The sequence below is a fragment of the Barbus barbus genome (genome assembly GCF_936440315.1).
Source record: "Barbus barbus genome assembly, chromosome: 28".
NCBI lineage: Eukaryota > Metazoa > Chordata > Actinopteri > Cypriniformes > Cyprinidae > Barbus > Barbus barbus.
In genome coordinates this window covers 27,785,932-27,811,129 of record NC_136756.1, presented here as the reverse complement: position 1 = coordinate 27,811,129, position 25,198 = coordinate 27,785,932, and the positions used below count along the sequence as shown (strand labels likewise).

The 25,198-nt window shown below is 37.7% G+C and overlaps 2 protein-coding genes across 8 annotated transcripts in view; both read right to left on the bottom strand.

The window, feature by feature from the left end:
- Window positions 1-15,726, bottom strand: part of mtmr3 (myotubularin related protein 3) — a 38,017-nt gene extending 22,291 nt beyond the window's left edge. For 5 of the 7 annotated variants that reach the window (XR_013782238.1, XR_013782239.1, XM_079382942.1 and 2 more), the window contains exons 1-5: window positions 15,525-15,692; window positions 10,596-10,677; window positions 9,208-9,278; window positions 2,240-2,329; window positions 1,528-1,644 (exon numbers count right to left, since the gene is read on the bottom strand). Coding sequence is in view for 5 of the 7 variants with exons in the window: in XM_079382942.1 (XP_079239068.1) it covers window positions 1,528-1,644; window positions 2,240-2,329; window positions 9,208-9,210 (210 nt within the window). In the remaining 2 variants the exon portion in view is untranslated. Of the gene's footprint in view, window positions 1-1,527; window positions 1,645-2,239; window positions 2,330-9,207; window positions 9,279-10,595; window positions 10,678-15,524 lie in introns of all 7 variants that reach the window. The other 2 variants (XM_079382943.1, XM_079382945.1) reach the window with 2 other exon arrangements.
- Window positions 15,727-16,153: 427 nt separating this feature from the next.
- The window catches only part of cux2b (cut-like homeobox 2b), a gene marked incomplete at its 5' end in the record, with an annotated part of 163,697 nt that continues 154,652 nt past the window's right edge, over window positions 16,154-25,198 (bottom strand). Inside the window, 3 exons of the mRNA XM_079382941.1 lie at window positions 16,154-21,979; window positions 23,823-24,099; window positions 25,004-25,192. Coding sequence (XP_079239067.1) covers window positions 21,292-21,979; window positions 23,823-24,099; window positions 25,004-25,192 — 1,154 coding nt within the window. The 3' untranslated portion in view covers window positions 16,154-21,291. The remainder of the gene's footprint in view (window positions 21,980-23,822; window positions 24,100-25,003; window positions 25,193-25,198) is intronic.

Below are 25,198 nucleotides of genomic sequence, written 5' to 3'. Positions count from 1 at the left end.
GCAGAGTGCAAACGCAAACGGCTGTGCATCTACTTGTGCATTCAATTAGTGCTCTCACGGGATGTGCAATTATGTAATGCATGGTGAGTATGGTGAAAATGTAATTTGTTTATTTAGTATTTTGTAATGGTGAATTGCAGGGTGCATTTGAGAGATAGACTTCCATTGTAAGTGCATTACTGTAAGCACAATTTACATGGATTGTTGACAAACTTTTGACAGTATGCCAGTTAATGTCTTACATTTAACCCAGAATATTCCTTCACTCCTCCTGCTCTGGTTCCAGCAGTAGTTCAGGAACAGGCAGCTCTGTGTGCTCCGCTTGAAAGGATTCTAGATCATGACTGCTGGTCTATGAGGGGTAGAGTGGTAGAGCGGATTATTAGTACGTAACCAGAACCTTATTATAGTGCCATGTTGATAGCACGGGGGCGGACAATCCCAATCAAAAAGCCACTGCAACCATGGCAACAGGCTTGGGAAGAAACAGTGAAAGTAAAGAGGTAATAAAGACAGACCTGTTCGATACACACACACACACACACACACACACAGGGTGACAGCAGCCACTGGCCTGTGTCAGACTGAACATGTAACTGTTAACTGTGGCTCGCTAACATGTAACTGTGGCTCGCTGTCCCTAAATACCCTTCACATCATTGGTGGGCTCTAAATTTAGCAGCATGTCATACACCATATAAAAGAGTCTTTCAGTGACCACTGGACTGGCTATCCATCATACTTACACTATGGCACAACAGACCAGTTTCACTCAAGAAACTCTGAGCTGAAGGTACAACATAAATAAATACACATAAAATTAAAAAAACTATGCATCCAATTTATTTGCACATATTAAAGCAGTCCAGATCAGAACTGAGCAAATTCAGTGATTTTTGCCATTCACACTGTCATATATACACAAAACTATGCAAGCTTTTTTCCGCCACAGGATAAAAAAAGATAAAGTAACTGCAACATTTTATCCCATAATTCTGACTTTTTGTCTCAGAATTCTGAATTTACATTTCGTAATTTTGACTTTTGAATTCTGATTTTATATGGTGCAATTCTGACTTTTGTCAGATTCAGTTTTTTGTTTCCGCCAATAAATAAAAAAAGGCAATAGTAAGTAAAATTTCTCACAAAAAGTCATAAGTATGAGATATAAACTCTGAATTGCGAAAAATGTAAGTCAGAATTGTAAGATAAAAAGTCACGATTACCTTTTTTACATTTTTATTCTGTGGTGAAAACAAAGCTTCCATACAAAAATGAGCTGTGTTGTATGTGAAAAATCATCATATATGGGACACATTTAAATGCGGAAGTCAGATGAAATTCTGAAAATCAGATAAATTAAAAGTAGAACATTCGAGAAAAGGCCTGAAATGTAAACAACTACTCAGTTTAGTTTGACCTGGTTTCAATGCAGGAGATCCGTTTAGTCCACTTCAATTGCTTAGACATGTTGAGCAGCTCTGGTAATAAAAAGTGTAATTGAAGTGTTGAAAATCACACACTCACATTAACAAGCGACTCCTTGAACTTGATGTGCAGGCGGTAGCTGGACATGGCAATGATGGCATCCTCTGCCCTGCCCACGAACTTCGTACACTCTCCATGCAGCTCTGGGAAGGGCACCTACAACAGATGATCATTTCACACATGTATCCAACATGTATCCAACAAACAACTTAATATTAGACCAATACAAATATTTAGTGATGTTTAGAGTTGCATACCAAAAAATTAAGGCATTTACAAAAACCCTATCAAAAGTAAAACCCCCTTGATGTGTCTTCCTGTCAGAGGTGCTGAAAACAAAGGCTCTGTTTTAAAACCTAAAGCTGCCTCTTTTTCTTCTGCACAGCATTCATCAAAACAGAAATTGTACCTTATAATTACCTGATTTTAAACACACTTCATAGCCAGCAACTCTATTAATAGTCAGCCGTGTGTATCACACTTACATCATCTTGAATTAAAATTTTCACCATGCTTGCTGCAATGCACTGTAAGTGATGCAGCCTTAGATTTTGACCAAAACAAGACAATTTCACTTGCCTACTGTTTGGGACAAACTACACATCGGGAACACATTTAGGTAAACAGCTTTTTAAAAACACAGCTTAAATTTCCTCTCTTAGTCAGAATCAAAAATTATAATTATATTAACAGAACCACTACACCCTAATGAACAACATTCATCTCGGCAGTGGTCTTGATTCCCACTTACATGAAGATCGTCATCGTCCAGGACAGGGGGCTTGAGAGGGAAGATCTGATTGGCCTGGATGCACTCCAGACTCTGCTGCCCCTCCTCCTCCTGTCAAACAGAATATGGATAAGAAATGCACTCCATTATACTCTATTGACAATTACAATCAAGAATAATGCAGCAAAATATTGTAAAACCAACTACGGATAGAATTTGGCAGGGAAATGTGCTTCAGTCATGAACAGGAAATGCAATGAAATGTACAAAAAAATCTAAATTGAAATCAAATAGTATTTTCTTTATGCAAAATATAAATTATATAAAAATAAATACAATTTATACATTTTTTTAATGATGCGACCCGAACATGTGTTCCTTATTCATAGCACATCACAAAATTTGTTCGGCTGCAACAATAGAAGCGTGTGAGAGCCTCTTTATCAAAAGCCAAACATTTGACATCACAAGTTAAAAATGTTCAAACTCTTTTTCCAGTTTTATCACTCCCAGGGGCCAAAATACAAAATGTTATACGGATAAAACATTGTCCATGACTAAACCTCTGATTAAATGAGTGATTATCAAAGCTAAACTGGGGACAGAGTGGTCAAAGCATTTCCTTAACCAATACCATTTTTGGCTGGGCTTCAGAGCGGCAAAACATTTGTAATGGCACAGGGAGAGTTTGCCAGTACGTCCTGCTCTGAGGTCACTTCTGCTATTTCTGACATAACAGGCACTCCTGTAACCGATACAGTACGGCGGCTTTACATAAGACTCTAAGGGCACTGGGTTATAGTAAATCATGACCACTAACATCACTCACACAGACACCAGCAATAGATGCTATATATGCCATATGATACACATGCAACACATGCAAGTGAAATGCTTTGGACGCATCTACTAAATGAGAATAATAGTAAACAAATGGGAATTATGTACTAAACAAATGAAAAAATATATCCTTAATACACAAAAAAATATATTTTTAATTTCCGTGGCAAGATCCTATTAGAGTTGTGCCCTGCCTACAATACGATCTGTGTGATGAGCTTCAGGACTCAGAGCAGGGCATAAGTCAATCCATTCACTTCTGTATGCAGGAATGAGAGGCTACGGCCCGCAGCAGCCTTGAGAGTTCAGATTGGCAGAGAATGTTTGGATTCTGTTTCCACAAATAGGAGAGACTCTGTGAGAGAGGGCAGCTGTGTCGCCATGTTGTCTAGCTCAAACACGAGAGTCCTCAAGATGGACTGATCTGGTTGTGCCATAACATGCTGCCTAGTCAAAGACAAGAGTGTACTGGATGAGATATGCACAGAAGAGTTGTGTTTGTGTATAAACTAACTAACTCTATCTATCCATCTATTTGTAGTTGTGTATAAAACTAACTAACCAGCCAACTAATTAACCAACTAACTAACATTAACATATATTAGGGCTGCACGATATTGTAAAAAACTCACATTGCGATGTTTTGTTTTTCTGCGATATGAAAAAAAAAATTGTGATTTTGTAGGTGAGCAAATTAGCACAGAAAATAAATTACAAACATAGTTAAATATAATAGAACAACTACACATGGGGAAGGGGTTTTGGGGAAGTCGTGGCCTAGTGGTTCGAGAGTCGGACTCATAATCCAAAGGTTGCGGGTTCGAGTCTCGGGCCGGCAGGGATTGTAGGTGGGGGGAGTGAATGTCCAGCGCTCTCTCCACCCTCAATACCACGACTGAGGTGCCCTTGAGCAAGGCACCGAACCCCCAACTGCTCCCCGGGCGCCGCAGCATAAATGGCTGCCCACTGCTCCGGGTGTGTGTTCACGGTGTGTGTGTGTTCACTGCTGTGTGTGTGCACGTTGGATGGGTTAAATGCAGAGCACGAATTCAGAGTATGGGTCACCATACTTGGCAGTATGTCACTTCACAAAGTTCACATGTTTGCAGCGGTCACTTTGTCACGTTCAGTGTAGACAGCCTCTAGCTGTTGTGGTGTGACACGACAGTTGTCACTGTCACGAAAATGATCAGTATAAATATAACGATCAGTACAAAACATCGCACATCCTGCGATGTGACTATCGCGGATGTGCACATCGCAATAACGATGCTGAAGCAATAAATTGTGCAGCCCTACTAGGGGTGTGCGATATGACGATTTTTGATCGTGGACGATAAAAATGTCTCCACGATCTGCTTTTGAAGAAATATCGTAGTATCGTGCTACAGCGCACATTATATCAAATACAGTTCTGGTGCCTCCGTCTCTATATACTGTACAACACAACATACAGCAGTAGAGTTACTCTGACAGGACACTGCGCTTATTCGCGATCGCAAAAGTACATTATTTGCACACAAGCCTTGCTGGTTAAATTCGCGCGCTGGTCTGACGTGCGCTTTTTCTGAGCGCATAGCATACACCTGAAGCACGCGCACTAAAAAGCCTGTCTAAGCGCCTGATTACTCAACTAACTTATCTTTTGCGCTAATACTGTCAAAACACACAAGGTTTACATACAGACTCAGTTGGTTATCTCTAAAATGAAAGTAAATAGTTAAGAGAGAAACGGATGCGTGCCTGTATATTAGATGCGTGCAGCTCTTAAAGGGACAGGACACTAAACATGCTGTCAACTGTCATTAAAGGGATAGTTCACCCTAAAATGTAATTTCTGTCATTATTTACTCACTCACATGTTTCCCAAACCTCTATTAATTTCTTGTGCTGAACCCAAAATAAGATATTTTGAAGAATGAGGGTAACCAAACAGTTGCTGGCCCACTTTGACTTTGATAGCAGGAAAGAAAAATCCTATGGAAGTCACTGAGGACCAGCAACTGTTTGGTTTTCCACCTTCTTCAAAATAGCATTTATGTTCAGCAGAAGAAACAAACTCATTCAGGTTTAAAACTACTTTTGAGTAAATGATGGTATAAAAATACAACATTATGACAGAATATTAATTTTTGGGGGAACTATTCATTTAACGTTAACAAAACGCAAAAGAGAAAAATCACTCCCTATTCTTGACTGAAAAACTTTAATACAGTTGCTTTAGTCTATGTAGTGTTTTTTTATATTTGTTCATTCAATTTCATTGAATGCTCTGCTAAATACACCTATTGTACCTGAAACTAAAGCACTGTTAGTTTTATTTGTATATTATGTGTATTTGTAATGTGTATCTTTGTTCTTATTTTTTAATAAGAAAAATAAAATAATGACAAAGATTTTTTATGTTCGCCCACTTTGGCCTAAATATCTGCCGTGCATCTTTGTCTTTCTAGTTTGGCTGTAATGCTCAGACAACTTGTAAAACCAAAATAGTAAAACTAACATGACAAAGAATCGTGATTAAAATCGTGAATCGTGATATTTCTAAAAAAATCGTGATATGATATTTTTCCCATATCGCCCACCCCTAAGCCCTACTATACATCTATATGGTTGTGTATTTACTAACTAACTCCATTCATCCACCCATCTATCCCAGGCATGCCTCACATCAAGTTCAAGTTGAGCTTTATTGTCATTTCGCTACATGTGGGGACATACAGTGGAACGAAATGTCGTGCCTCGCAGGACCACGGTGCTACATAAATACAGACGTACAACAATGAAGTAAAAAAACACTTTAAACCTATAAATCTATACACTATAAACCTATACACAACTAACCCACTGACAGATTTTAACTATAAGAATACTATATAGAAATATTTACCCTATATATACTAAAAAAAAAAAGAAAAAATACAAACTATACGAATGCTTCACATAAATACTGTACATGTGCAAAGAGAAACATTTTGAGTCAAGCAGCTGGTTGGGGAACAGTGCAGGATGATTTGTAGTGCATGAGCTTGTAAACATACATATATTGCTGAGTCTTTTGTGGGATTGTGTACACGCAGCAGTGTGTGTAAAGTGTCTAGTGCACAGAGGAGAGTGTGTTACTACAGGTGGTTTGTACAGGCCCACTCACCTGTGTGTAGCACACTTCCAATTGCACAAAAGTGTTCCATACCGTTTTTTCTTTGGTGTGGTAAGGTTTGGGGTGGGGGGGTGGTCCATGTTTCAGGAGGTAGGGGTTTGTATGGGGTTTCAGAGGGGGGCGGGGTGGTTTGAGTTCAGGGCTCTCACAGCCTAGGGGAAAAAGCTGTTAAGCAGTCTTGGTGGCTGGCTGCAGTACAGGTCATAAACCCAGCCCTCTCCATATAAACGAATGGGACTTGAGTCAAAATAAAAAGATTAATTACACTTCCAATTAGGGGTGGGAATCTTTAGTCACCTTACGATCCGATCCGATTCCGAAAGTTACGATCCGATTCCAGAACGATTCTTGATCTACTTTTTTCCCCCCTTATTAATTAATTGAGAATTTTAAAATCCTTACATTTAATTATCCTCACATAAGTAATTAAGTACTTTTTAAAATAATTACAAATTAAAAAATTAAAACAGACGTTAAGAATTTTAAACTAATATAACTTCAAAACATACAAGCGAGTGGTAAATAATAAAGAGGAGCATAGAAACATAAACAACAAACAAAGAGTGCTTTCAATATTTAAGATTATCTGAAAGTTTTCCACCTGCGAGTGATTTTTCATCTTTACTGTTGTTTTTTTACTATGACATCATAGACAGCGGGAGATCTATTAAGCTGAATTCACGCACAGATCTCTTTTGAAATATAAGGAGTAATGTGGTTTGTCCTGTCCGTTTAATTCCTTAAGACATAACTGGCTGTGTTTACATTAATTTTGCATCATAAAACCATTTTGAGACGCAAGTACATTAAACCACGGGGTCGTGAGCACTACACAAACACAGCGCACATCAGCATTTGAAGTGGAATGCAGCCTTCTAGTAAGGTTCATATTTTAAATATACAAGTCCACTGCATTCCAAACCACATAAATGACGACTTCGTAGAGCATTTGTAAGGAAAATACCGACGGACGAGTGCGCACACTTCAAGTGTAACATCAAACAAAGCGTGCGTCTCTCACAGCACATCCTGTGCAATGAAGCCCGTGAATGTTGTTGTAAATCGCTTCAACCTATCCGAACTTTATGAAAGATGATTTTACGGAAGGTTCGAAAAACGTGTGAGGAACTGGAAGCAAGCAGAACACGGGTGTTAATGGAGCAAACTCAGCGTCATCGCACATCTGGTTAAAACCTAAGCTCAGAATCGATCCAGAATTGTTTAAGAGAGAATCGCGATGGATCGATTTTTTTCTCCTACCCCTACTTCGATACAATTTTCCGAAATATGGTTTTGGTCATTTAAGGAAGTTTTTATCACGCTGATATATGTTTAATTGTTCATTTTTGTGTTTTCAAGTTTCATTTTAGCTAGTAATTTGATGCTATAAAAACGATGCGTGTCGTTATGGTTGATTGGGTCTGCGGGAGTTTGATACAGCGGCTCAACCTCACGACACTACTGCGCAGCTACTACTCTGGCTCCAAACGAATCTCTACTGCGCAGACTCGGGCTCCAAATGACGTCATTTTCTCAAGATGGCAATGGCCATACTGAGAAATGGCTTCACTTTTCTATAGTAGAAGGAAGCGGAGACGCGTCGTCCATCTTTTTTTATAGTCTATGGCCTATCCATCAGTCTATCCATCCATCCATCTCTGTCTGTCTAGTTGTGTATAAACTAAGCCAACTAACTAACCAACTAAGTAACATTCTATCTATATGGTATCTATATGGTCTATATCTATCCATCTATCTATAAACTAACCAACATTCTATCTGTGTATAAACTAACCAATGCTCTTTCTGTCTGTCTGTCTGTCTATCTATCTATCTATTGATCTGTTTGTGTATTAACTAACCAATGTTATATGACATCTGTAGAGAAAAAGGAATAATCCAATTTGATTGGTAAATATAAAAGTTAGTGTTAGGTCTATAAATTTGTCAGGTTGCATATCCCAGGTAGTGCGTGTGTGTGTGTGTGTGCGCGTTTGCTGGATCAGCAACATGGCCGTCTGTGTGTAGCGCTGACAATGGCCATCAGCACGGCTCAGTAAACACATTAGAGAGGCCGGGCCCGGGGCGGCCCATTGTGGGCACAGGCACAGAACCAGACAGAGAATTACAGGGCACAGACTGGCACAGAATAGCAAACAAACAATAATGTGCATAACTCATTAGGAATGTGTAAACAAACACATCCATCAGCATTCGAGCATAGACCGGAGCCATTCGTTAAACTGTCCGCAGACACTTCAAACAAACAAGAAAATGAGGTACACGTCACTGAACACAGACATATACAGACTCTAACATAAATACCACAGCAAATGCTGCTTCTGTTAAATCCCTTAAAACGAAAGGTTCACAAAGCTTAGTTTTCAGTTACAGTGATTTACCTCGGTTAAGGGATGTTGTTAGTTCTGACATTAACCAGAAAGGTTAAAATCCCTTAACCATGATAAAATCACTAATTCAGGACTATAAAATGGCTGCAAAAGTATTAAATGTGATACAAAACACTAATGTTCAATAAATAATTTAATGCATTAATAACAATTCATGCATTCATTTATATTAGACTGTACGGCTGTTTACTAGTTGCCAAGGAACTAATAGAAGGTATAGTAAGACAAAAATCAATTGCTGGTCACAGATGATGCATCTAGACGCATCTATCTTGATGCATCTAACAGCTGTGAATGTGTTTCATCCCATCAGATTTTGGAGCCAGAAGTGTTTTATAACGCAGCACTCACTGATGACACTAGCACACATGTATCCATTCATCCCGTCTGTCTGTCTAAAGAGGGCATTGATCTGCGCTGAGACAGCAGTCAGGGTGGGACTTTGACACTGTCTGAGCGGCGTTCATTTCATCTGATTAAAAGCCAGAGAAATCAATGAGCAGTTTCCGATTCAGCATTTGAACCAATGCCTGAGAGTCACGTGCAGGAAAGAGAGAAATGTTGATAGTGTTTTTTACCATAGCCCCGGTGAAGGAACACCACTGTTGTCTCTTCTTCCACTTGTTCGCTCTCTCTTGCAAACGTCAGTCTGTATGAAGAAAAGAAAAATTACTTAATTGAAAATTTAATTTATTTTTAATTACTCTACTATTTCCTAAAAATAACAATGTCATTATTAGATTGAAGTTTGTTCACACCTTCACTTGAAATGCTCATGGTTTCCAAATGGTATTTTCATGTTTTAATGTAGATTTTTTCACCTATTTATTCACGACTTGTAGAGGTGCATTTAAAACAGGGGTGTCCAATCCTAGGGCCCGATTTCCGCAATGGGGAAAATGCGGACACAAATCACGTAATCCAGAATTTACTCTATAACACGAAATTTCACGCAATTTGCCAAATTTTGGTTCGATACATCAAAATTAGGTCAACTACAAAGGGTCAAAGTTAAGTCAACTTAAATCAAATTGCTATATGTACTAGTGTCTATGAATACGGATCCAGCATGTTTCCGTGTGAATGAATGCGCAGACGCGCAGCTTTGTGTACTACACACATAAAGAAGCGCGCGTGACGCTCGTGGTGTTTTCAGCCTCTGCCGTCTCAATATATGAGTACATGAACACACATAAAAATCTCTAGAACTGCTCTGAGAGTCACTTCATGAGCATTTTACCATTTCTTTTGACAAAAACTACTGTCATATCATATATCATATTATATCATATACAAACAGAAGCCTAAAGGACTTCACAGCAACCCGTCAAAATAAAAGTTCGGTTTAATTTGAAGAAACTGTGACAGTAATATTACTACTACTACAAATAAAATTATTAAAACATTGTTTTTAAAGGAATATTTACCAGAAAAATATTTACCAGAATTAATTTAGCAGAATGTAAATTCACAAGACTATTTCTAAAAAAAATAAAAAAATATAATTATATTTAACATTATAAATCTTTTTTTTTTTTATCAAATCAATTAATTAGAGATCCTTTTGATTATTAATATTTAATTAAAACATTAAAATGGAATCCAGAAAAATAATGTAAAACAGAATTTGGTAAAAAATTAAATTGAATGAGAAAAAAGTATTAGTAAAAAAAAAGTATTTTAACAAATTGATGTTTAACATTGTAAGTTTTAATTTCAATTAAACAGACATGCGTTTTGATAAATGACATTTAATTTAACAAGCAAAACGGAGTCTATAAAAAAAGTGGAAAAAAATGGAATCCTGAAAAATTTAAATGGAGCATGCACATACTATGTACTTATTGTAATTTCAATAATTAGGTATTAACTAGGCACTAACCTTGAACCTACCCCTAAACCTAACCTTTATATTTATATTTATATTCATCCAGTCCTAATTCACACACATGTACTTAGATCTTACCAAACTCCTAAAAGCAATGAGGTGAGGTTTGTTTTGGATGATCCCGCACTGCTGGTTTCACTCAGTGTTATGACATTGAAACCTGTGGAGAAAGATGAGAAAAAAAACAAGACCACAGTTTTCAAGCCATCACTCTCCATTCCAAACATTGCTTAACATCTCTGACAATACTGCTTTTCACACTTTGGTAAATATAGCTGTCCTGGAGCTGATGGTATTCTGTGGGCAAAGGCGGGCAGAGCCTTTCATGAATGCTTGTGTGGTGAAATCAAGCCAGTGACGCATATAGTTGGGTTGAGTTTTCTGAAAACAGGCTTCATTACAAATAATTGACTCAAAGCGTTTTTAAAGATTATATATCCCTTATATAACTGCAAAAAGTTGATTTATTGCAGGAGAACACTATGTATGTGCTCAAAACTACAGACAAAAACTAAATGCCACAAAATGTTTTATTTCAATAAACTGTAACATCAAAGTTGCTTGGAAGAAAACAAGCAAGTTTTCACACCTAAATTCAAATGAGAAACACCATATCGTTGATTTCTCTTCTTTGGAAGTGTACCAACCCTCAACACCAACCGGTTTTTATTTTCCTTCCTATGAATGCTATCTATGAAGCTCTACTACCTAAAGAGGCATAACGTATGAGACGATTCCGTTCTGCAGATGATAACAAAACCGAAGTTGTCAAAGACTAAACAGCAGAAGTACACCGTGTCATGGATGGGACGATTTCAGTGACCCTGTGTGTCTCCTGAGAGTCATGAGTGAGTGAGTTCAGCTGATTCATGGCCAGAGGGCAACAGCGTCCCTATGCAAAAACGTTCAAACACATACTTCCAGTGAAGGCCACACTGAAGCCACCTGGAAACTACTGATAAAACCTATCTCTAACGAGCAAACGCTCATGTTTACTACAGCTGAGGAGCCTGCCTTCAATCTGATTGGCCCGTTTAGTGTCTTAAAACTGTACTGCAGTCTCATGACCCAAACAAATGACTGTGCAATGTGGTAAATGAAAACCATTCAACATGCAAAAGCAGTTTTATGCAGAGGCAAACCATTTATATACTGGCCTATATCCAACAGCACAGTTTCAGGTAGAAGGTTCTGCTTATTCCACATGACAGGCCTCATATCTGTATTGGGAATTCAGAAACACCAGCTTTCTAGAGAATCCTCCACTTCCATTCTGGTCAACTGCCTACAGGTGGACAGAAGAATCATTCAGTGTTTTCTGTCCATCTCAGATGTCACTCTTACTGTCCTGAAGGTCAATCAGCATTGTGTGTTCTCATTCCTAAACCACCGCTGGGACTGATTCGGTTTCATTTTACTAAAACACCAATGTACAACCACCTTATACACTGTTCATGCAAAATACACACCTTACTGTCCCATTTTAATGTCATATGACACATCCAATGACTTGCTGTCATTATTTTCACTTGCAACGCCTCAAATCACAAATTCTTTCAAAGAATTTGTAATAATGAAAGTATTTATAATTAAACTGGAACCGTCATATTGTATTGCATCCTGTAAGAAAATAAAACTTGATAACTAGAACATAACAGAAACATTGTGTTTTACTGCCTTTTTTTCATTACATTCATTTTAAATTGAAAACTGATTAACAAATTTCATAAAAAATATGATTGCATTTGCTGTGGTGCTGGAGATCCAACAGTGATGGAAAATAAACAAAACTTGAAACGCTAACAAGAAATATACAATGGTTCCAATTAGTGTTATATGAAGCGTTTTAAATTTGCAATGAGAAGCATTCATAAACCTATTGTTCAACAAAATACACATTTAATAACATTTTAATCCAAATTGACAATGTCAGTCAAGTGTTTGAAATAACTTCTATTGTGATCTGATGTGGCTTCTTATCATAGAATGAGACCCCAAATATATTATTTTATATTAAATCACACAGCTCTCTGGAATATGCTTTTCAAAATATTGATACTGAACATCAATATATTTCAAGGGATCATATCAAAGTCAGAAAACAACAAGTTCCAATAAATATTTTCACACTTGACATGTCTGAATGAATACATGATGGTGCATTGTGAAAATGCTAGTAGAACATGTCCACACTTTGCCAGGACACCTGTGGGTAAATTGAGGAGACTTCATTCATTCACTAAACATCATCACAACACCAGATGATTCAAAGACATCGAGACTTCAAAAACGATGAAGAAAAGTGGAGCTAAGAGAAAGCTTCTGCAGAATTTGTGCACAGATGACTTGATCTAATGGAAAGCATTTTTAAATATGGCGTAATTGCCCAAATATTTTGTGGATTTGCTGTGCTCTAAACAAACAGCAGGAACAGATGTTTATCATTATGAGTTCATTCATAAACTCAACCACTTGCCACCTGTCACTCTGGTTTACTACTGATCGCCCAACCAGGCCCACAACACGCAGTCAGTGACGTGCAAATACACAATCATTCAGGTTTTATCTGCTGCTGTGTTTAGATGTCATGCATTTGCCCTCATTCAGCAGGTTGAGTGACTTTTACCCCGATGCATTTCTTTCGAAAGTCACACCATGAGTCAGATTCAAACCACATGAGAAACCCAACACCAAAACACAGCCGAAGAGCCAAAGGATCATCTAGCAGCACCACGCGGATCTGACAGAAACACAACAAACCCAACACATGCCTCTCTTCAGCGGGACCAAGGCAACCACACATTCCCTCAAAAATACCTTAGCTACCGCACTGAAACTATGGTAACTATGTGTATGGAGTGCAACAGCTGGGTTCTGGAAGTAAAAATCCAACTGAGTTTCTCCACAAGGAAATTGGTCTTAAATGATAACTTAAAAACCTTTAAAGAAAGACCATTCTGTGAGCTATGAGGTTGTTTATAGATGGCATATGCTTTTGTTGAAGCCATCAGCCCGCGTTATTTCAACATATTTTTTAATAAGCATGTTCAACAGAGGAAATCCTGGTGGTAAAACAACATTACTCATGATTCCACAGAGAAATATAAAAACAATCAGAGAATCACGACAAGCAAATTGCAGCAAACACTTTAGCGCCTGTCCACTCCCATGAAGCAATGGGATTGTAGTCCTTTCCCTCAAGCTGTTAAAGGGACAGCTGATCCAAAAATTAAATTCTGTCATCATTTTCACACCCTGAAGTTGAGTTTCTTTCTTCTGTTGAACACAAAAGATATTTTGAAGAATGCTGGTATAACCAAATAGTTGACGGTAGCCACTGACTTCCGTAGTATTTTTGTCCATACTATAGAAGTCAAATTCTACCATTTAATTTACAGAATATTTGTTTTTGGTTGAACTATCCCTTTAAATCTTTTTGTCAGATTTTCAGACACTTTTTTGCTTCAAACCAAAGTTTGTAATCTTGTGATTATCCTCATAGCTGATTGGTTTGGTTCATGGCTTATAACTTTTAAAACAAAGTATTTTTAAAAATCCCTATGGCAAAAATGAAAGGGAAAAATACTACCAGAACCAAAATTGCTGAAAAAGTTGCACTTATTTTGAAAGCTTCTTAGTTTACAATGCTATAAGAGGATCCCATAATTTAGGAACAGTCACCATGGTAATAACTATGGTATTGTGGTGGTTGGTGTGGCAGGTGTTGTTGTTCCTACAGTAAAACGGTCTTAAATATATTCTAAACGGATCTTGCATTGTTTGAATTAGACATCGTAACTTATGAATTATTGACCCTGGAGCACAAAAGCAGTCATAAGTAGCACAGGTATAATTGTAGCAATAGCCAACAATACATTGTATGGGTCAAAATGATCCATTTTTCTTTTATGCCAAAAATCATTGGGATATTAAGTAAAGATCATGTTCCATGAAGATATTTAGTAAATTTACTACCGTAAATGTCGAAATTTAATTTTTGATTAGTAATATGCATTGCTAAGAACTTCATTTGGACAACTTTAAAGGTGATTTTCTTTGCTCCCTCAGATTCCAGATTTTCAAATAGCTGTATCTCAGACAAATATTGTCCGATCCTAACAAACCATACATCAATGGAAAGCTTATTTGTTCAGCTTTCAGATGAAAAAAATGGACGCTTATGAGTGGTTTTGTGGTCCAGGGTCACAAATCAGTATTATTAATGTATTACAGATAAACACTCAGAATCAGTCACATGATGCAATGGTAATCATAGTCTCCACCAAATTATAATAGCTATTACAGTTATTGTTCCAACTGTGAAGTCATAATAATTACAGGATCTCCTCCAAGAAGTGCAAGAAGCTTCCAGAACACAAACTGTATTAACAATCACTATGTTAACTGTTATTATGCTGGCAACATGGCAGTTATTGTCTCAAAAATACTCCTATTTTAATATTATACACCATTGTCATAAAAATGAATCCAAAATTATGCATTATGAATTCGTAAAGTATTACTTTTACCATGGCGCCCATAGTTTCCATTCAAATAGTGAGCGTTTTCTTATTTATAACAATGTATGTGAATAATACGCAATGAATGAGCGTTGTATTGTTGTAGCAATAGGTTAAACGCGGTTACCATAGTGAACTGTTGTAAAGGGCTCGATCTGTCAGTCAGATTCGCGGCGGTTGTAGCACCGACTGACCGAAGAGCTAGCGAAGTAACGTTAACCGACAAAAACTGAGCACCAAGGCCGCGTTTCTCCCTCTACCATCGGTCAAGCTTACATCAAACCATCTAAATAGCACCAGGCTCTAAACCGCGGTGGTATTTTACCGCTCATGTGAAGCATTTCTGACATTTCTCCTCAGCCGAGGCCCGTTTCGGTGTCTGTTGATGTTGTTGTTGTCGCGAGCGGAGGGCGGACCCCTCAGATAAGGCCTCAAAACACACCGAAAAACACCCGCATTCCACGCCAAAAGCACTCAGCTCACTCACCTGAGGGCAGCCTGCGAGGCAGAGCGGGTGAACGCTTTCTTCCGAGCCGCAGGTGAGAATACTAACGACAAACAAATCGACAAATTGCACCTGATAGCCATTTGCAGAATCGGCCCGTCCCACTGTGGAATCCCGTCGTCATCGCAGCTACCACGTCGTCAGGACGTCACGACGCAGATTGCGTCAACACGTTCGAACGTGTGGTTGAGGGGCGTGTGTGTAAACAAGCTTTGGATGTCGTAACCGGTTGCTGGAGCCAATGAATGCATCTTTACAGATGTCTACAATCAAATTGACTTCACCTAACCGAAAGTGAATTTAAAGTTGATTTCAATTTGAAAGGGGAGACAGTTAGCCTACTCTATATGTTCAGGTTTATTTAGTATGGCTCGTTTCGGTTTTATTTTTTTAACCAGTGAATGTTAATTTCCAAATCTATAAATCTGTTGACAATTTAATGGAAATTTTAAATCATGAAATGACAAGAAAAAGTATTTATGCAACGTGACATGTTTGTAAATGTGCATGTAATTTAATGCAATGTAAAGCTTTTTTTTTACTAATAATCTTGTTTAATAAAAAAGTACAAGGAATAACAAAAGACACACAGACAAGGTAGGTTTATACAATGATGTACTGTATTCAATTATGACTCGGTACATACTGTATGTGATTAAAAGACACATGACATTTGACATGTATTTGTCCTCTCTTTAACAACCAAAGCTTTAAGTGCTCTGCCATAAGGTCATGGGAAATGTGTGCAAACACACCAGAACGTTACAGGAAACTGGATGGAGGAAAACTGACCTAGATTTTCAGTGCAAAAGAGGAACAACCAAAGAGTTTGGCCTCCTGCTTGTGTTAGATTTCAATCTTGTACTCACCACAGAGCCTCATTTACACACACTCCAAACACAAACACACACTAAATCATGAGCAGAACCGACAATTAAGTTTTCAATTCTGACAGTTTTTTAATTCTTCAGTGAGGCTGTTTAATTACTAATATTCAAATGAACAAAAAGCCAGTGTTTCTGGGGGCTCTGGGATAATTCAAATACAAACAAACTCAAGCACCAGAGATATTAAAGCAATCTTGTTTTGGCCGAGTTACTTATGACCTCTAATTTTATTAGACTGGAATGCCACTTTCCACAAATAAGGTACAAAACAGCCTGAAACGCTTAACAAGATCAAGCTTTTTCCTTTTCAGCAAGTGGTTTGTGACAGAACCCGCTTCACCTTTATATTGATAATCATCTTCAGGAAGTCAAATGTTTTATGTTGTGTTTATTTTATATGAAATGTTCTGGGACCAGGGTTATTATAGTTCAACTAAAACTTAAAAGCATTAAAAAAAAAGTCATTATTTGAAATAAAATAAAAATTATATGAAAAAAAGAATCTAATTGCGAAGGCAGCAACTTAATTTCATTTAGTTCAACTTGATGTAATAAAATAAACTGAAAAAATGCACAACTGCTAAAACCTTAAAATAAAAAAATTAAACGTACTGTTTTTTTTTTTGGTAATATGAAAAATCATTTGATAACAGGGTTGGGAAACAGCGAAGATTATTTTGAGTTATTAAAATGAGTTACCTCAATTGAATTTCAATCCAACAGATGTCAATAGCAGACTTACAACAGTTAAAATTGACATTTTGCATGAGTTTGAAGGTCAGGATCTCTGATTTGAAATGTTTTAACAACCTAATTTTCCATGAGATGATTTCTCCCATAATTCTCACACAAAACTATGCATTTGTGCCTCTAAGAAAAGTCAAAGTGTACCAGATTTGTGGAAAATACACAGCATCCTCCATTATAACCTGTAGGAAGTGAAACTGTAAGTGCTGATTTCTTGAACAAAAATACAAGAAACACTCTCGATCCTTGCAAATAAAAAAAAATAAATAAAAATGCAAGTTTCCAATGTTAAAAAGGAAGCATACAGTAAACTAAAGCCGTTTAGAATGGCCACAAATCTGTTGTCAGAGATTTTTATTACATGGGAGATAAAAACAAGTAGTGGTCATTGTTTCACTTGAACCAGCAGAACAGGTTTCTGACGGCGTCAGTCACAAGCGTTCAGATGAGATATTCTGGACCTTTTGTTGCTTATTAATCATCATAAGAGTATGAATTATAGTACATGAGATTCTTATTTCCAATTGATCAGATATACAAATCACACGATCCGATAGATTTACACTTCGTCGGGAACACTGAACGAAAAGCAAACGGCGGTTAGGAACAGTAAACGTCGACCAGTGGTGTGACCTGACAGGTTTTGTAAAGCTTGGAGAAGCAAGTCTACCCTGAGAGAAGTTTCTAGAACATGGGCAAGCTTGCCAGACCACCTCTGGCTCTGTGTGTTTGGTTAATAGAACTGTACACTCTATTAAATATCATCAGCACGCTAGTGTCAAGGACCTAAGATATATCCCTTTCAGTAAATGTGTAATATATATATTATATTTACATATGTTTTAAGATCTGATCCTCAGTACTCTTAAGACATGTGCAAGTGTTTTCTAACAACCTCAACGAGACATGAAGGCAAAGACAAATGCAGAAGAATTCACGATTTCTAAGTGCTGCGTGTATTTTTCTGGTGTGGTACTGAGGAGCTCCAAGTGTCCAGTATAAAACATGATACAGTAGGAAAGGGAGGAACAAAATACAGCATTTCAATCGATCGACAGCAGCAAAAACACACTGATGAAGAACATCTGGACCGATCGAACACATCTTTTCAGCAGAGCTTTGACGCATTGTCTGATTTCAACGCTTCGTGAGAGAGTCGCACAAAACAAACAGGCCGTTCTGTTCAAGAAACCGTGTTTGTTTTGCTTCGGTCGTTGTGTTCAGATTTCTATTGCGTCTGCTTCTGATTTACTATTATTCAGTGTTGACCTGAAACAGACTCTACGCAAGTATGTTTCCATCGACGCAAGAGAAGAGTGTCAGAACGCAATACTCAGTCTGCACAAATGCTGTCTGTATTTTGCGTCAATCAGTCATTTAACTCGTCCAGGTCAGTTATGACAGAAATCAGCAAGTTAGCCTAGTTAAAGTTGGTCATTTATAGCTAGCAACCTTAATATCATGTCTGATTAAATGGCACAGACATTTATGTATGTATATAACAAGAGCAAAAACAAGATAAACAGGAGAAAAATGAAGTGAAGTGACATTCAGCCAAGTATGGTGACCCATACTCGGAATTCGTGCTCTGCATTTAACCCATCCAACGTGCACACACACAGCAGTGAACACACACACACAGCAGTGAACACACACACACCGTGAACACACACCCGGAGCAGTGGGCAGCCATTTATGCTGCGGCGCCCGGGGAGCAGTTGGGGGTTCGGTGCCTTGCTCAAGGGCACCTCAGTCGTGGTATTGAGGGTGGAGAGAGCGCTGGACATTCACTCCCCCCACCTACAATCCCTGCCGGCCCGAGACTCGAACCCGCAACCTTTGGATTACGAGGCCGAGACTCGAACCATTAGGCCACGACTTCCCAGCATAATTTCTCAAGACACATTTCAGAGATATGTGTCAAGTAGTTGGAAAACATTATGCATGCTTTTCAAATAAAATATCAAATTAAATTAAATCAATGCTTGCAATGCACTGACCAAGCATTCACCTCTGCATTTGCATACTTGCGTAGAGTGCGTTTCTGGCCTTTTAATATGAAATAAAACTTCAGTGAATCTCCTGCAGTAAAAAGAGCACCTGGAAATAAGTATCAAAATCACTAAAATACAGCAAAGTAGACCAAGTGCTCATGGGATACGAAATAAACAATTAAAGCACACTAAAAACAGATTCTCATCTGATCTCCAGTATGTCATTTTAAGTGCATTTATTTTAAACTCCCTGCTAAAATATGTCTTAATTATAAAATGACCTGAACATAAAGTGTCACACCGCCGTAGATAAACATACAGTCATTCTCCACAGGATCAGACTTCATGTCGTTTCATTCAGAAGGAGGGACGGTCGGTGGAAGTCGTGGGAGGAAACAGAGACAGATTGATAGATGAAGAATGAGAACACAAGTATGGCCACCCGAGACCACGACTGCATCACTGATCAGTTTAAAACATATGCATGCTAACAATTCCCCGCGTAAACCCGTCCCACCCCACCAGTCGGTGGTCTTTGAGGCTCGACTGAAACGTATCTTACATTATATCCAAACCTTTGGGTGGAAAACTATGTTTCAGACATTGGAGGTTACAGGAAGTGCACTGGCCCGTGTGTGTTTGTGTGAGACCAGCTCATCGGGACAGTGAGGTACAGCTGGCATGAATTATTGAGAATGTGCACCGCAAAAACAGAGTTTGGTACTCAGTGGTTTTCCATTGAAAATATAAACAATTCTTAAATCAAGATGCACTGACTTGAGAAGTGAAATGACTTAAGATATGATGCCTTGTTTACTGAAAAATTAAGATGAAGTGAGTTTATGCTTAAAACATGAACAATTATCTGTCAGTGGAGTAAGGAAAAAAGACTTCATTTAAAGGGAAAACAAGATTTTCTTTGCCCACTTACAGATTTTTGTTTCGTTTTGTTTTAAGAAAAGGAACCTAATTTCTGAATTGATTTAAGATGTTAGACCTTGTTTTCTGAAAAAAAAAAAAAATAAATTCAGTCAGTTCATGCTTACAAGAAAAATATCTGTCAGTGGGTTAAGAAAAGTAAACTTGATTCAAAAGGAACACTTTTTTGTCTTGCTTTAAGCATAAACTTACTTTTTTAAATCTCAATTAAAGCATGTTTGGATATTCATACTGTAAAACAAGACTGATTAATTGAATTATTTTTCACTTGAGTGAGTTTATGCTTAAAACAAGAAAAACATCTGCCATGGGATAAGAACAAATCTTGTTTTAAGCAAAAACTTTTCTCATTTTGCTTCTCAAGTAAACATATCTTGATTTAAAAATGTTTAGATATTTGTACTGAAAAACAACAAGAATACTGTGTAAGATTTTTTTGTTTTTTTGCAGTTTGTAAACTGTGCACAAGAACCCTGGTGTAAAACCTCAAAGTATCCAACCAAAAAAAAAATAATAATAATAATTTTTTAAAAATGACACGTTCACAAAATCAAGAATGCATTTACCATCGTACCGACTTTTTTTACATTTCCTTTTTTCTTGTTTTTTGCCGTTTTTCTCTTTTTATAGTATCGCTCAAGTATATCACAGGTTACTATCTAGAGAGGAAATAGAGGGTAAATTATGTTCCATGCTACATCTTGTTCAGAGAAGGCTATTGCAGACGATTTCTACAACACACACAATCACACGTTGTACGCTTGTATAACAAAAGATCCAAAACATGTCACCAAGAAACTAAATACATATGCAATGTTCACTATTTAGAGTCTTTTAGGACTATCCCTCGGTCAACGTGAAGCTGTCGCACGTCACTTGACTTCGCTGTCCCGTCTTACAGACAAAAGTTGAAAAACTGCTATTCAAAAATTAGCAAATTTGGTCATTGTCTCTCTCTCTTGTTTTGTTTTTAAATAAGTAGTGCTTTTTGATGGCTTAAGACGGAGGTCTTTTATTTCATAATCTCACCCAGTGGCAATCTACAAGACGTCAGTGTGCATTTCATGACACCGCTACGTTAACTCTCCTCAAAACCAGCTAGTGCTGTGACGCAGAATCCAAAGTGACTTTATCAAAATAGCTAAAACGTGTTTATAAATATCTGACGCTTACGCTCTTCGTCTAGAACTCCCACTCCAGCGTCTCCTCGCGGTTGGCGGCCCGCTCCAGGCGATGGATGATGTTGTTGAGGTTGGCCATCTTCTCGTTGCGTCTCTGAGTGCTTTTGTTGAGTTTGGAGTTGAGCGAGGGCGAGCTCGGCGGGTGATGGTGGCTCGGGGCCGGCGGGTTGGGCAGCGACGGGGAGATGGGGGCGGAAGAGGATGGGACGGGGGACACGGACATCATGAGGCCGGGCGAGGACGCGGCGGAGGGTGAGTTGAGCGACACTTCCAGGCTGCTCCGGGACGGTTCGGATGAAGCCTTGAAGCTGACGGGATCCTCGGGCGACTTCTCCAGCTCCTCGCCCTCGTGGCTGTTCCTCGGCGGTTCCTCGTCCTTGACGCCCAGCGAGTGGTGCGGGATTGTTTCTGGGTCGCTTCTGAGCTGGGCGAACTGGACACCCACGGAGAAGCACTTGGCCTGCCGCAGACGGAGCTCCTCGTCCTCGTCCGGCTCGCTGGCCTCCTGTTTGAGGGAGAAGCGGCGTGGGCCGGCGCTCAGGGGGCGGCTGCGGACGGCCGAGGGCTGCTTCCTGTCGTCACGGTCGGACGCGGGGCTGTGGGACGTCAGCGGGGAGTAGTTGCTGTGCTCGGCGTCCGTGTCGTTGTCTTGGAGACCCTCCATCAGGACCTCTCGCCTCATGCGGGACCTGTCGAGAGAAAGACGATGAGAGGAAATGCATTTACTGATTTTATTAGTATGCTACAGTGATGGCCAAAATTATTAAAATATTTCACCAGCTAAAATTATTATTTTTTTTTTTCAAGTCAGTTATTTCTATCTTTTGCTGTGGTGTGTCAGTAGGAAATATCAGTTTACATTTCCAAATATTAATTTTGCCATGCATTGTAATAACCCAGTGAGATTTTTGTGCTCCACACAGAGATCTGATCTGATCATCATCCAGTCTGTCTGGAATGACATGAACAAACAGAATAAACTGAGACAGACTAAATCCAGAAGAACTGTGGCAAGATTCTTCAAGAAAGCTGCAAAGCTCCTGAAAAACTACGCGCAAGTGCACCGAGGGCAAAAGCTGCTTTAAACGCAAAGGATGCTCACCAAACCTAGTTAATAGAAGTTAACTGATAAAGAAAATCTATTTATGACATTATTTTTGACAGCATCCTCATTTTACAGCCTTTTTACACAAGTGCGAGACCTGTTGAGAGGATGATAAGAGGAAATACATTTATTGCTTTTATTAGTATGCTTGCTGTCACTTGATCTCACACATGAGCAATCAGTGATGTTAACTAAAACTCTTAAAAAAAATCAGTAATTGGAAAAAAATTGAAAAATCAAATATAGGTATTAGTTGAAAAAATATAGAAATGAGTAAAATATAGAATGGAAATTGGTAATGCTAAAATGTCAAACTAACGCTGAAATAAAAATTAATCAAAGCTATATAGAAATATTTAAATGAATCATGAACTAATAAATATGAACAAAAACACATAAAATATGTTTAGGTTTAAATAGAAAAATAACAAAACTGAAACAAAAGTTCAAAACATTAAAAAATAAAAATTACAAAAGCACGTAAAATTAAATCAAACTTAAACTGAAATTAAAATAAGAAAACGCACATGTGTGTTCCTGTTACTGTCTGAAAAATAAACAATAACTGAATTAAGTAAAAGTTGTGATGATAAAATAATAAAACTAAAATGAAAATAAATTAGCCATACAGAGCCATTCAGAAATATTTAAAAAAATAAACAAGAATGGTGAAAGCACATAAAAACTAATAAAACTTCAACTAAAATAAGAAAACTGAAAATATTAAAATAAAAGTTAATTCAAAATATGAATAGATACTACAATATATAGTATATATTTCACTATATTGTGAAAAATAAAGAGTAAGTGAAATAAATTTAAGTTGAAATACTAAAATGAATTAAAATTCAAACTACAGAAATATGTAAAAAAAACAACTAATAAATGAAAAATAAGTTACTAAAACTTCAACTAAAATAAAAAAAATTCAATACAAAAATAAAAGCTAATTCAAAACATTAAATACTACAATAGTACATAAATAACACTAAAACAACACTGCATCTCACTACACTGCATGTGTAATTCAGTTTTTGTCTAATTTATTCATAAAATGTCTTAACATTTGGATCAAATCAGGAATATGGTTCACCGCTGCTTTCAATTTCAGTTTAAGAGCTCTTTATTGTAGGATACTCTACTCTTCAAAATGTGCTCTGGTTGTGACTGACCAAGGTAAAATTCTAAGAGTTAGTCAGAAAAAAAATCAGAAATTTAGGGGTATGTCAGAAGTTTATGCCACTGTTAACGCTGTACAGGTGGAGCTGTATGGTTTTCTTGGCCCTCTGTTTTAAACTCCTCAAATATCCTGCAGGTGGAGCCAAACTGCCATTCAAAGCTTCAAGCACTAACGAGTTCAGACACAACTTTGACATCTCTTCTGGGTGTCTTTACGAGGTAAGCATCAGAAGACAGCGGACTCGGACCTGTAGTTGTGGAACCAGTTGATGACGGTGTTGGTTTTGAGGTTGAGCTGGGCGGCCAGCATCTCGATGGTGTGCTGCGAGGGATACGGCTCCTGCAGATACGCCTTCCTCAGAGCTTCCTTCTCCTCGGCCGCCAGCACCACACGGGGTTTCTTGGCCTGGCTGAAGGGGCAGAACTCCAGCGGGGTCAGACCCGGACTGATGCAGTCTGAATGAGCGCCGGGGGAATCGCTGTCTGAGCCGGGACTCAGCAGACCGTATCGCCTCTTCAGATACGCTGGAGAAAACCAGAAACATACACTCTGTATTAAAGCAGCTACTTCAGACGGCTTTACAAATTATGATCAACTGCATCTTCACAGAAAGTGTATATATCATTCACATAAAATTACTAAAACTCCAACTAAAATAAAAAACACTGAAAATATAATAATAAAAGCTAATTCCAAATATTAAATACTATAATAGTACATAAATAACTCTAAAATAACACTGGATCTCAATACATTGCATGTGTAATTCAGCAAATCCAGTTTTGTAAATTATAATCAACTGGATCTTCAAAGTGGATCATAAGTAATAATAAAAAGCTTAAGTTAAAATACTAAATTTAATAAAACTGAAAATACAATAAAAATTACAATAAAAGCTATGCAGAATTATTTTACCCCCCCTCCCCTCCAAAAAAAAACTAAATAAAATAAAAATGACAAAAGCACATAACAAAATTACTAAAACTTCAACTAACATTAAAAGAAAACTGAAAATGTAAAAGCTAATTCAAAATATTAATAAATACCATTACAGCATATCAATACATTTGTTGTTTTTATTTTAATTTATTTCTATATAGTTTAATTTTTTCAGCTTTAGAAATTTTAATATTTTAGTTGTCAAGGCAACATTTCTAATTTAACTTTTTATGTTAAAGTTTTTATTCTAATATTTATATTTTATTTAAGCTTTATTTCGTTTAGAGAAAATTTATTTGAATAGTTTGTTAATTATAACAACCTTTAAACAACAGCATATAAATAAGAGTGTACATAACACTACAATAACATTGGATCGCACTATTTTAAATCTAATTAATCAAATTTAGATCATTTTAGATTAAAAAATGAAAAGACAGAATCAAAAATGAAGAATGAATAAATATTGGAACTAGTCTGTTCTCTTACCTTTCTTCTCCATTTTCTTGACGTCTCTGAGTTTGTCGACGTTGTGCGGGTCGTTGAGCCACAGCTGCATGCGGACGAACGGCTCGCGGCCTTTCAGACTGAGCTTATGCCAGGGCTTCGGTCTGGACAGCAGGTCAGACACCGAACCCTGAGTCAATCCCAGAATGCTCTCTCCAAACAGACGCTGACCTGCAT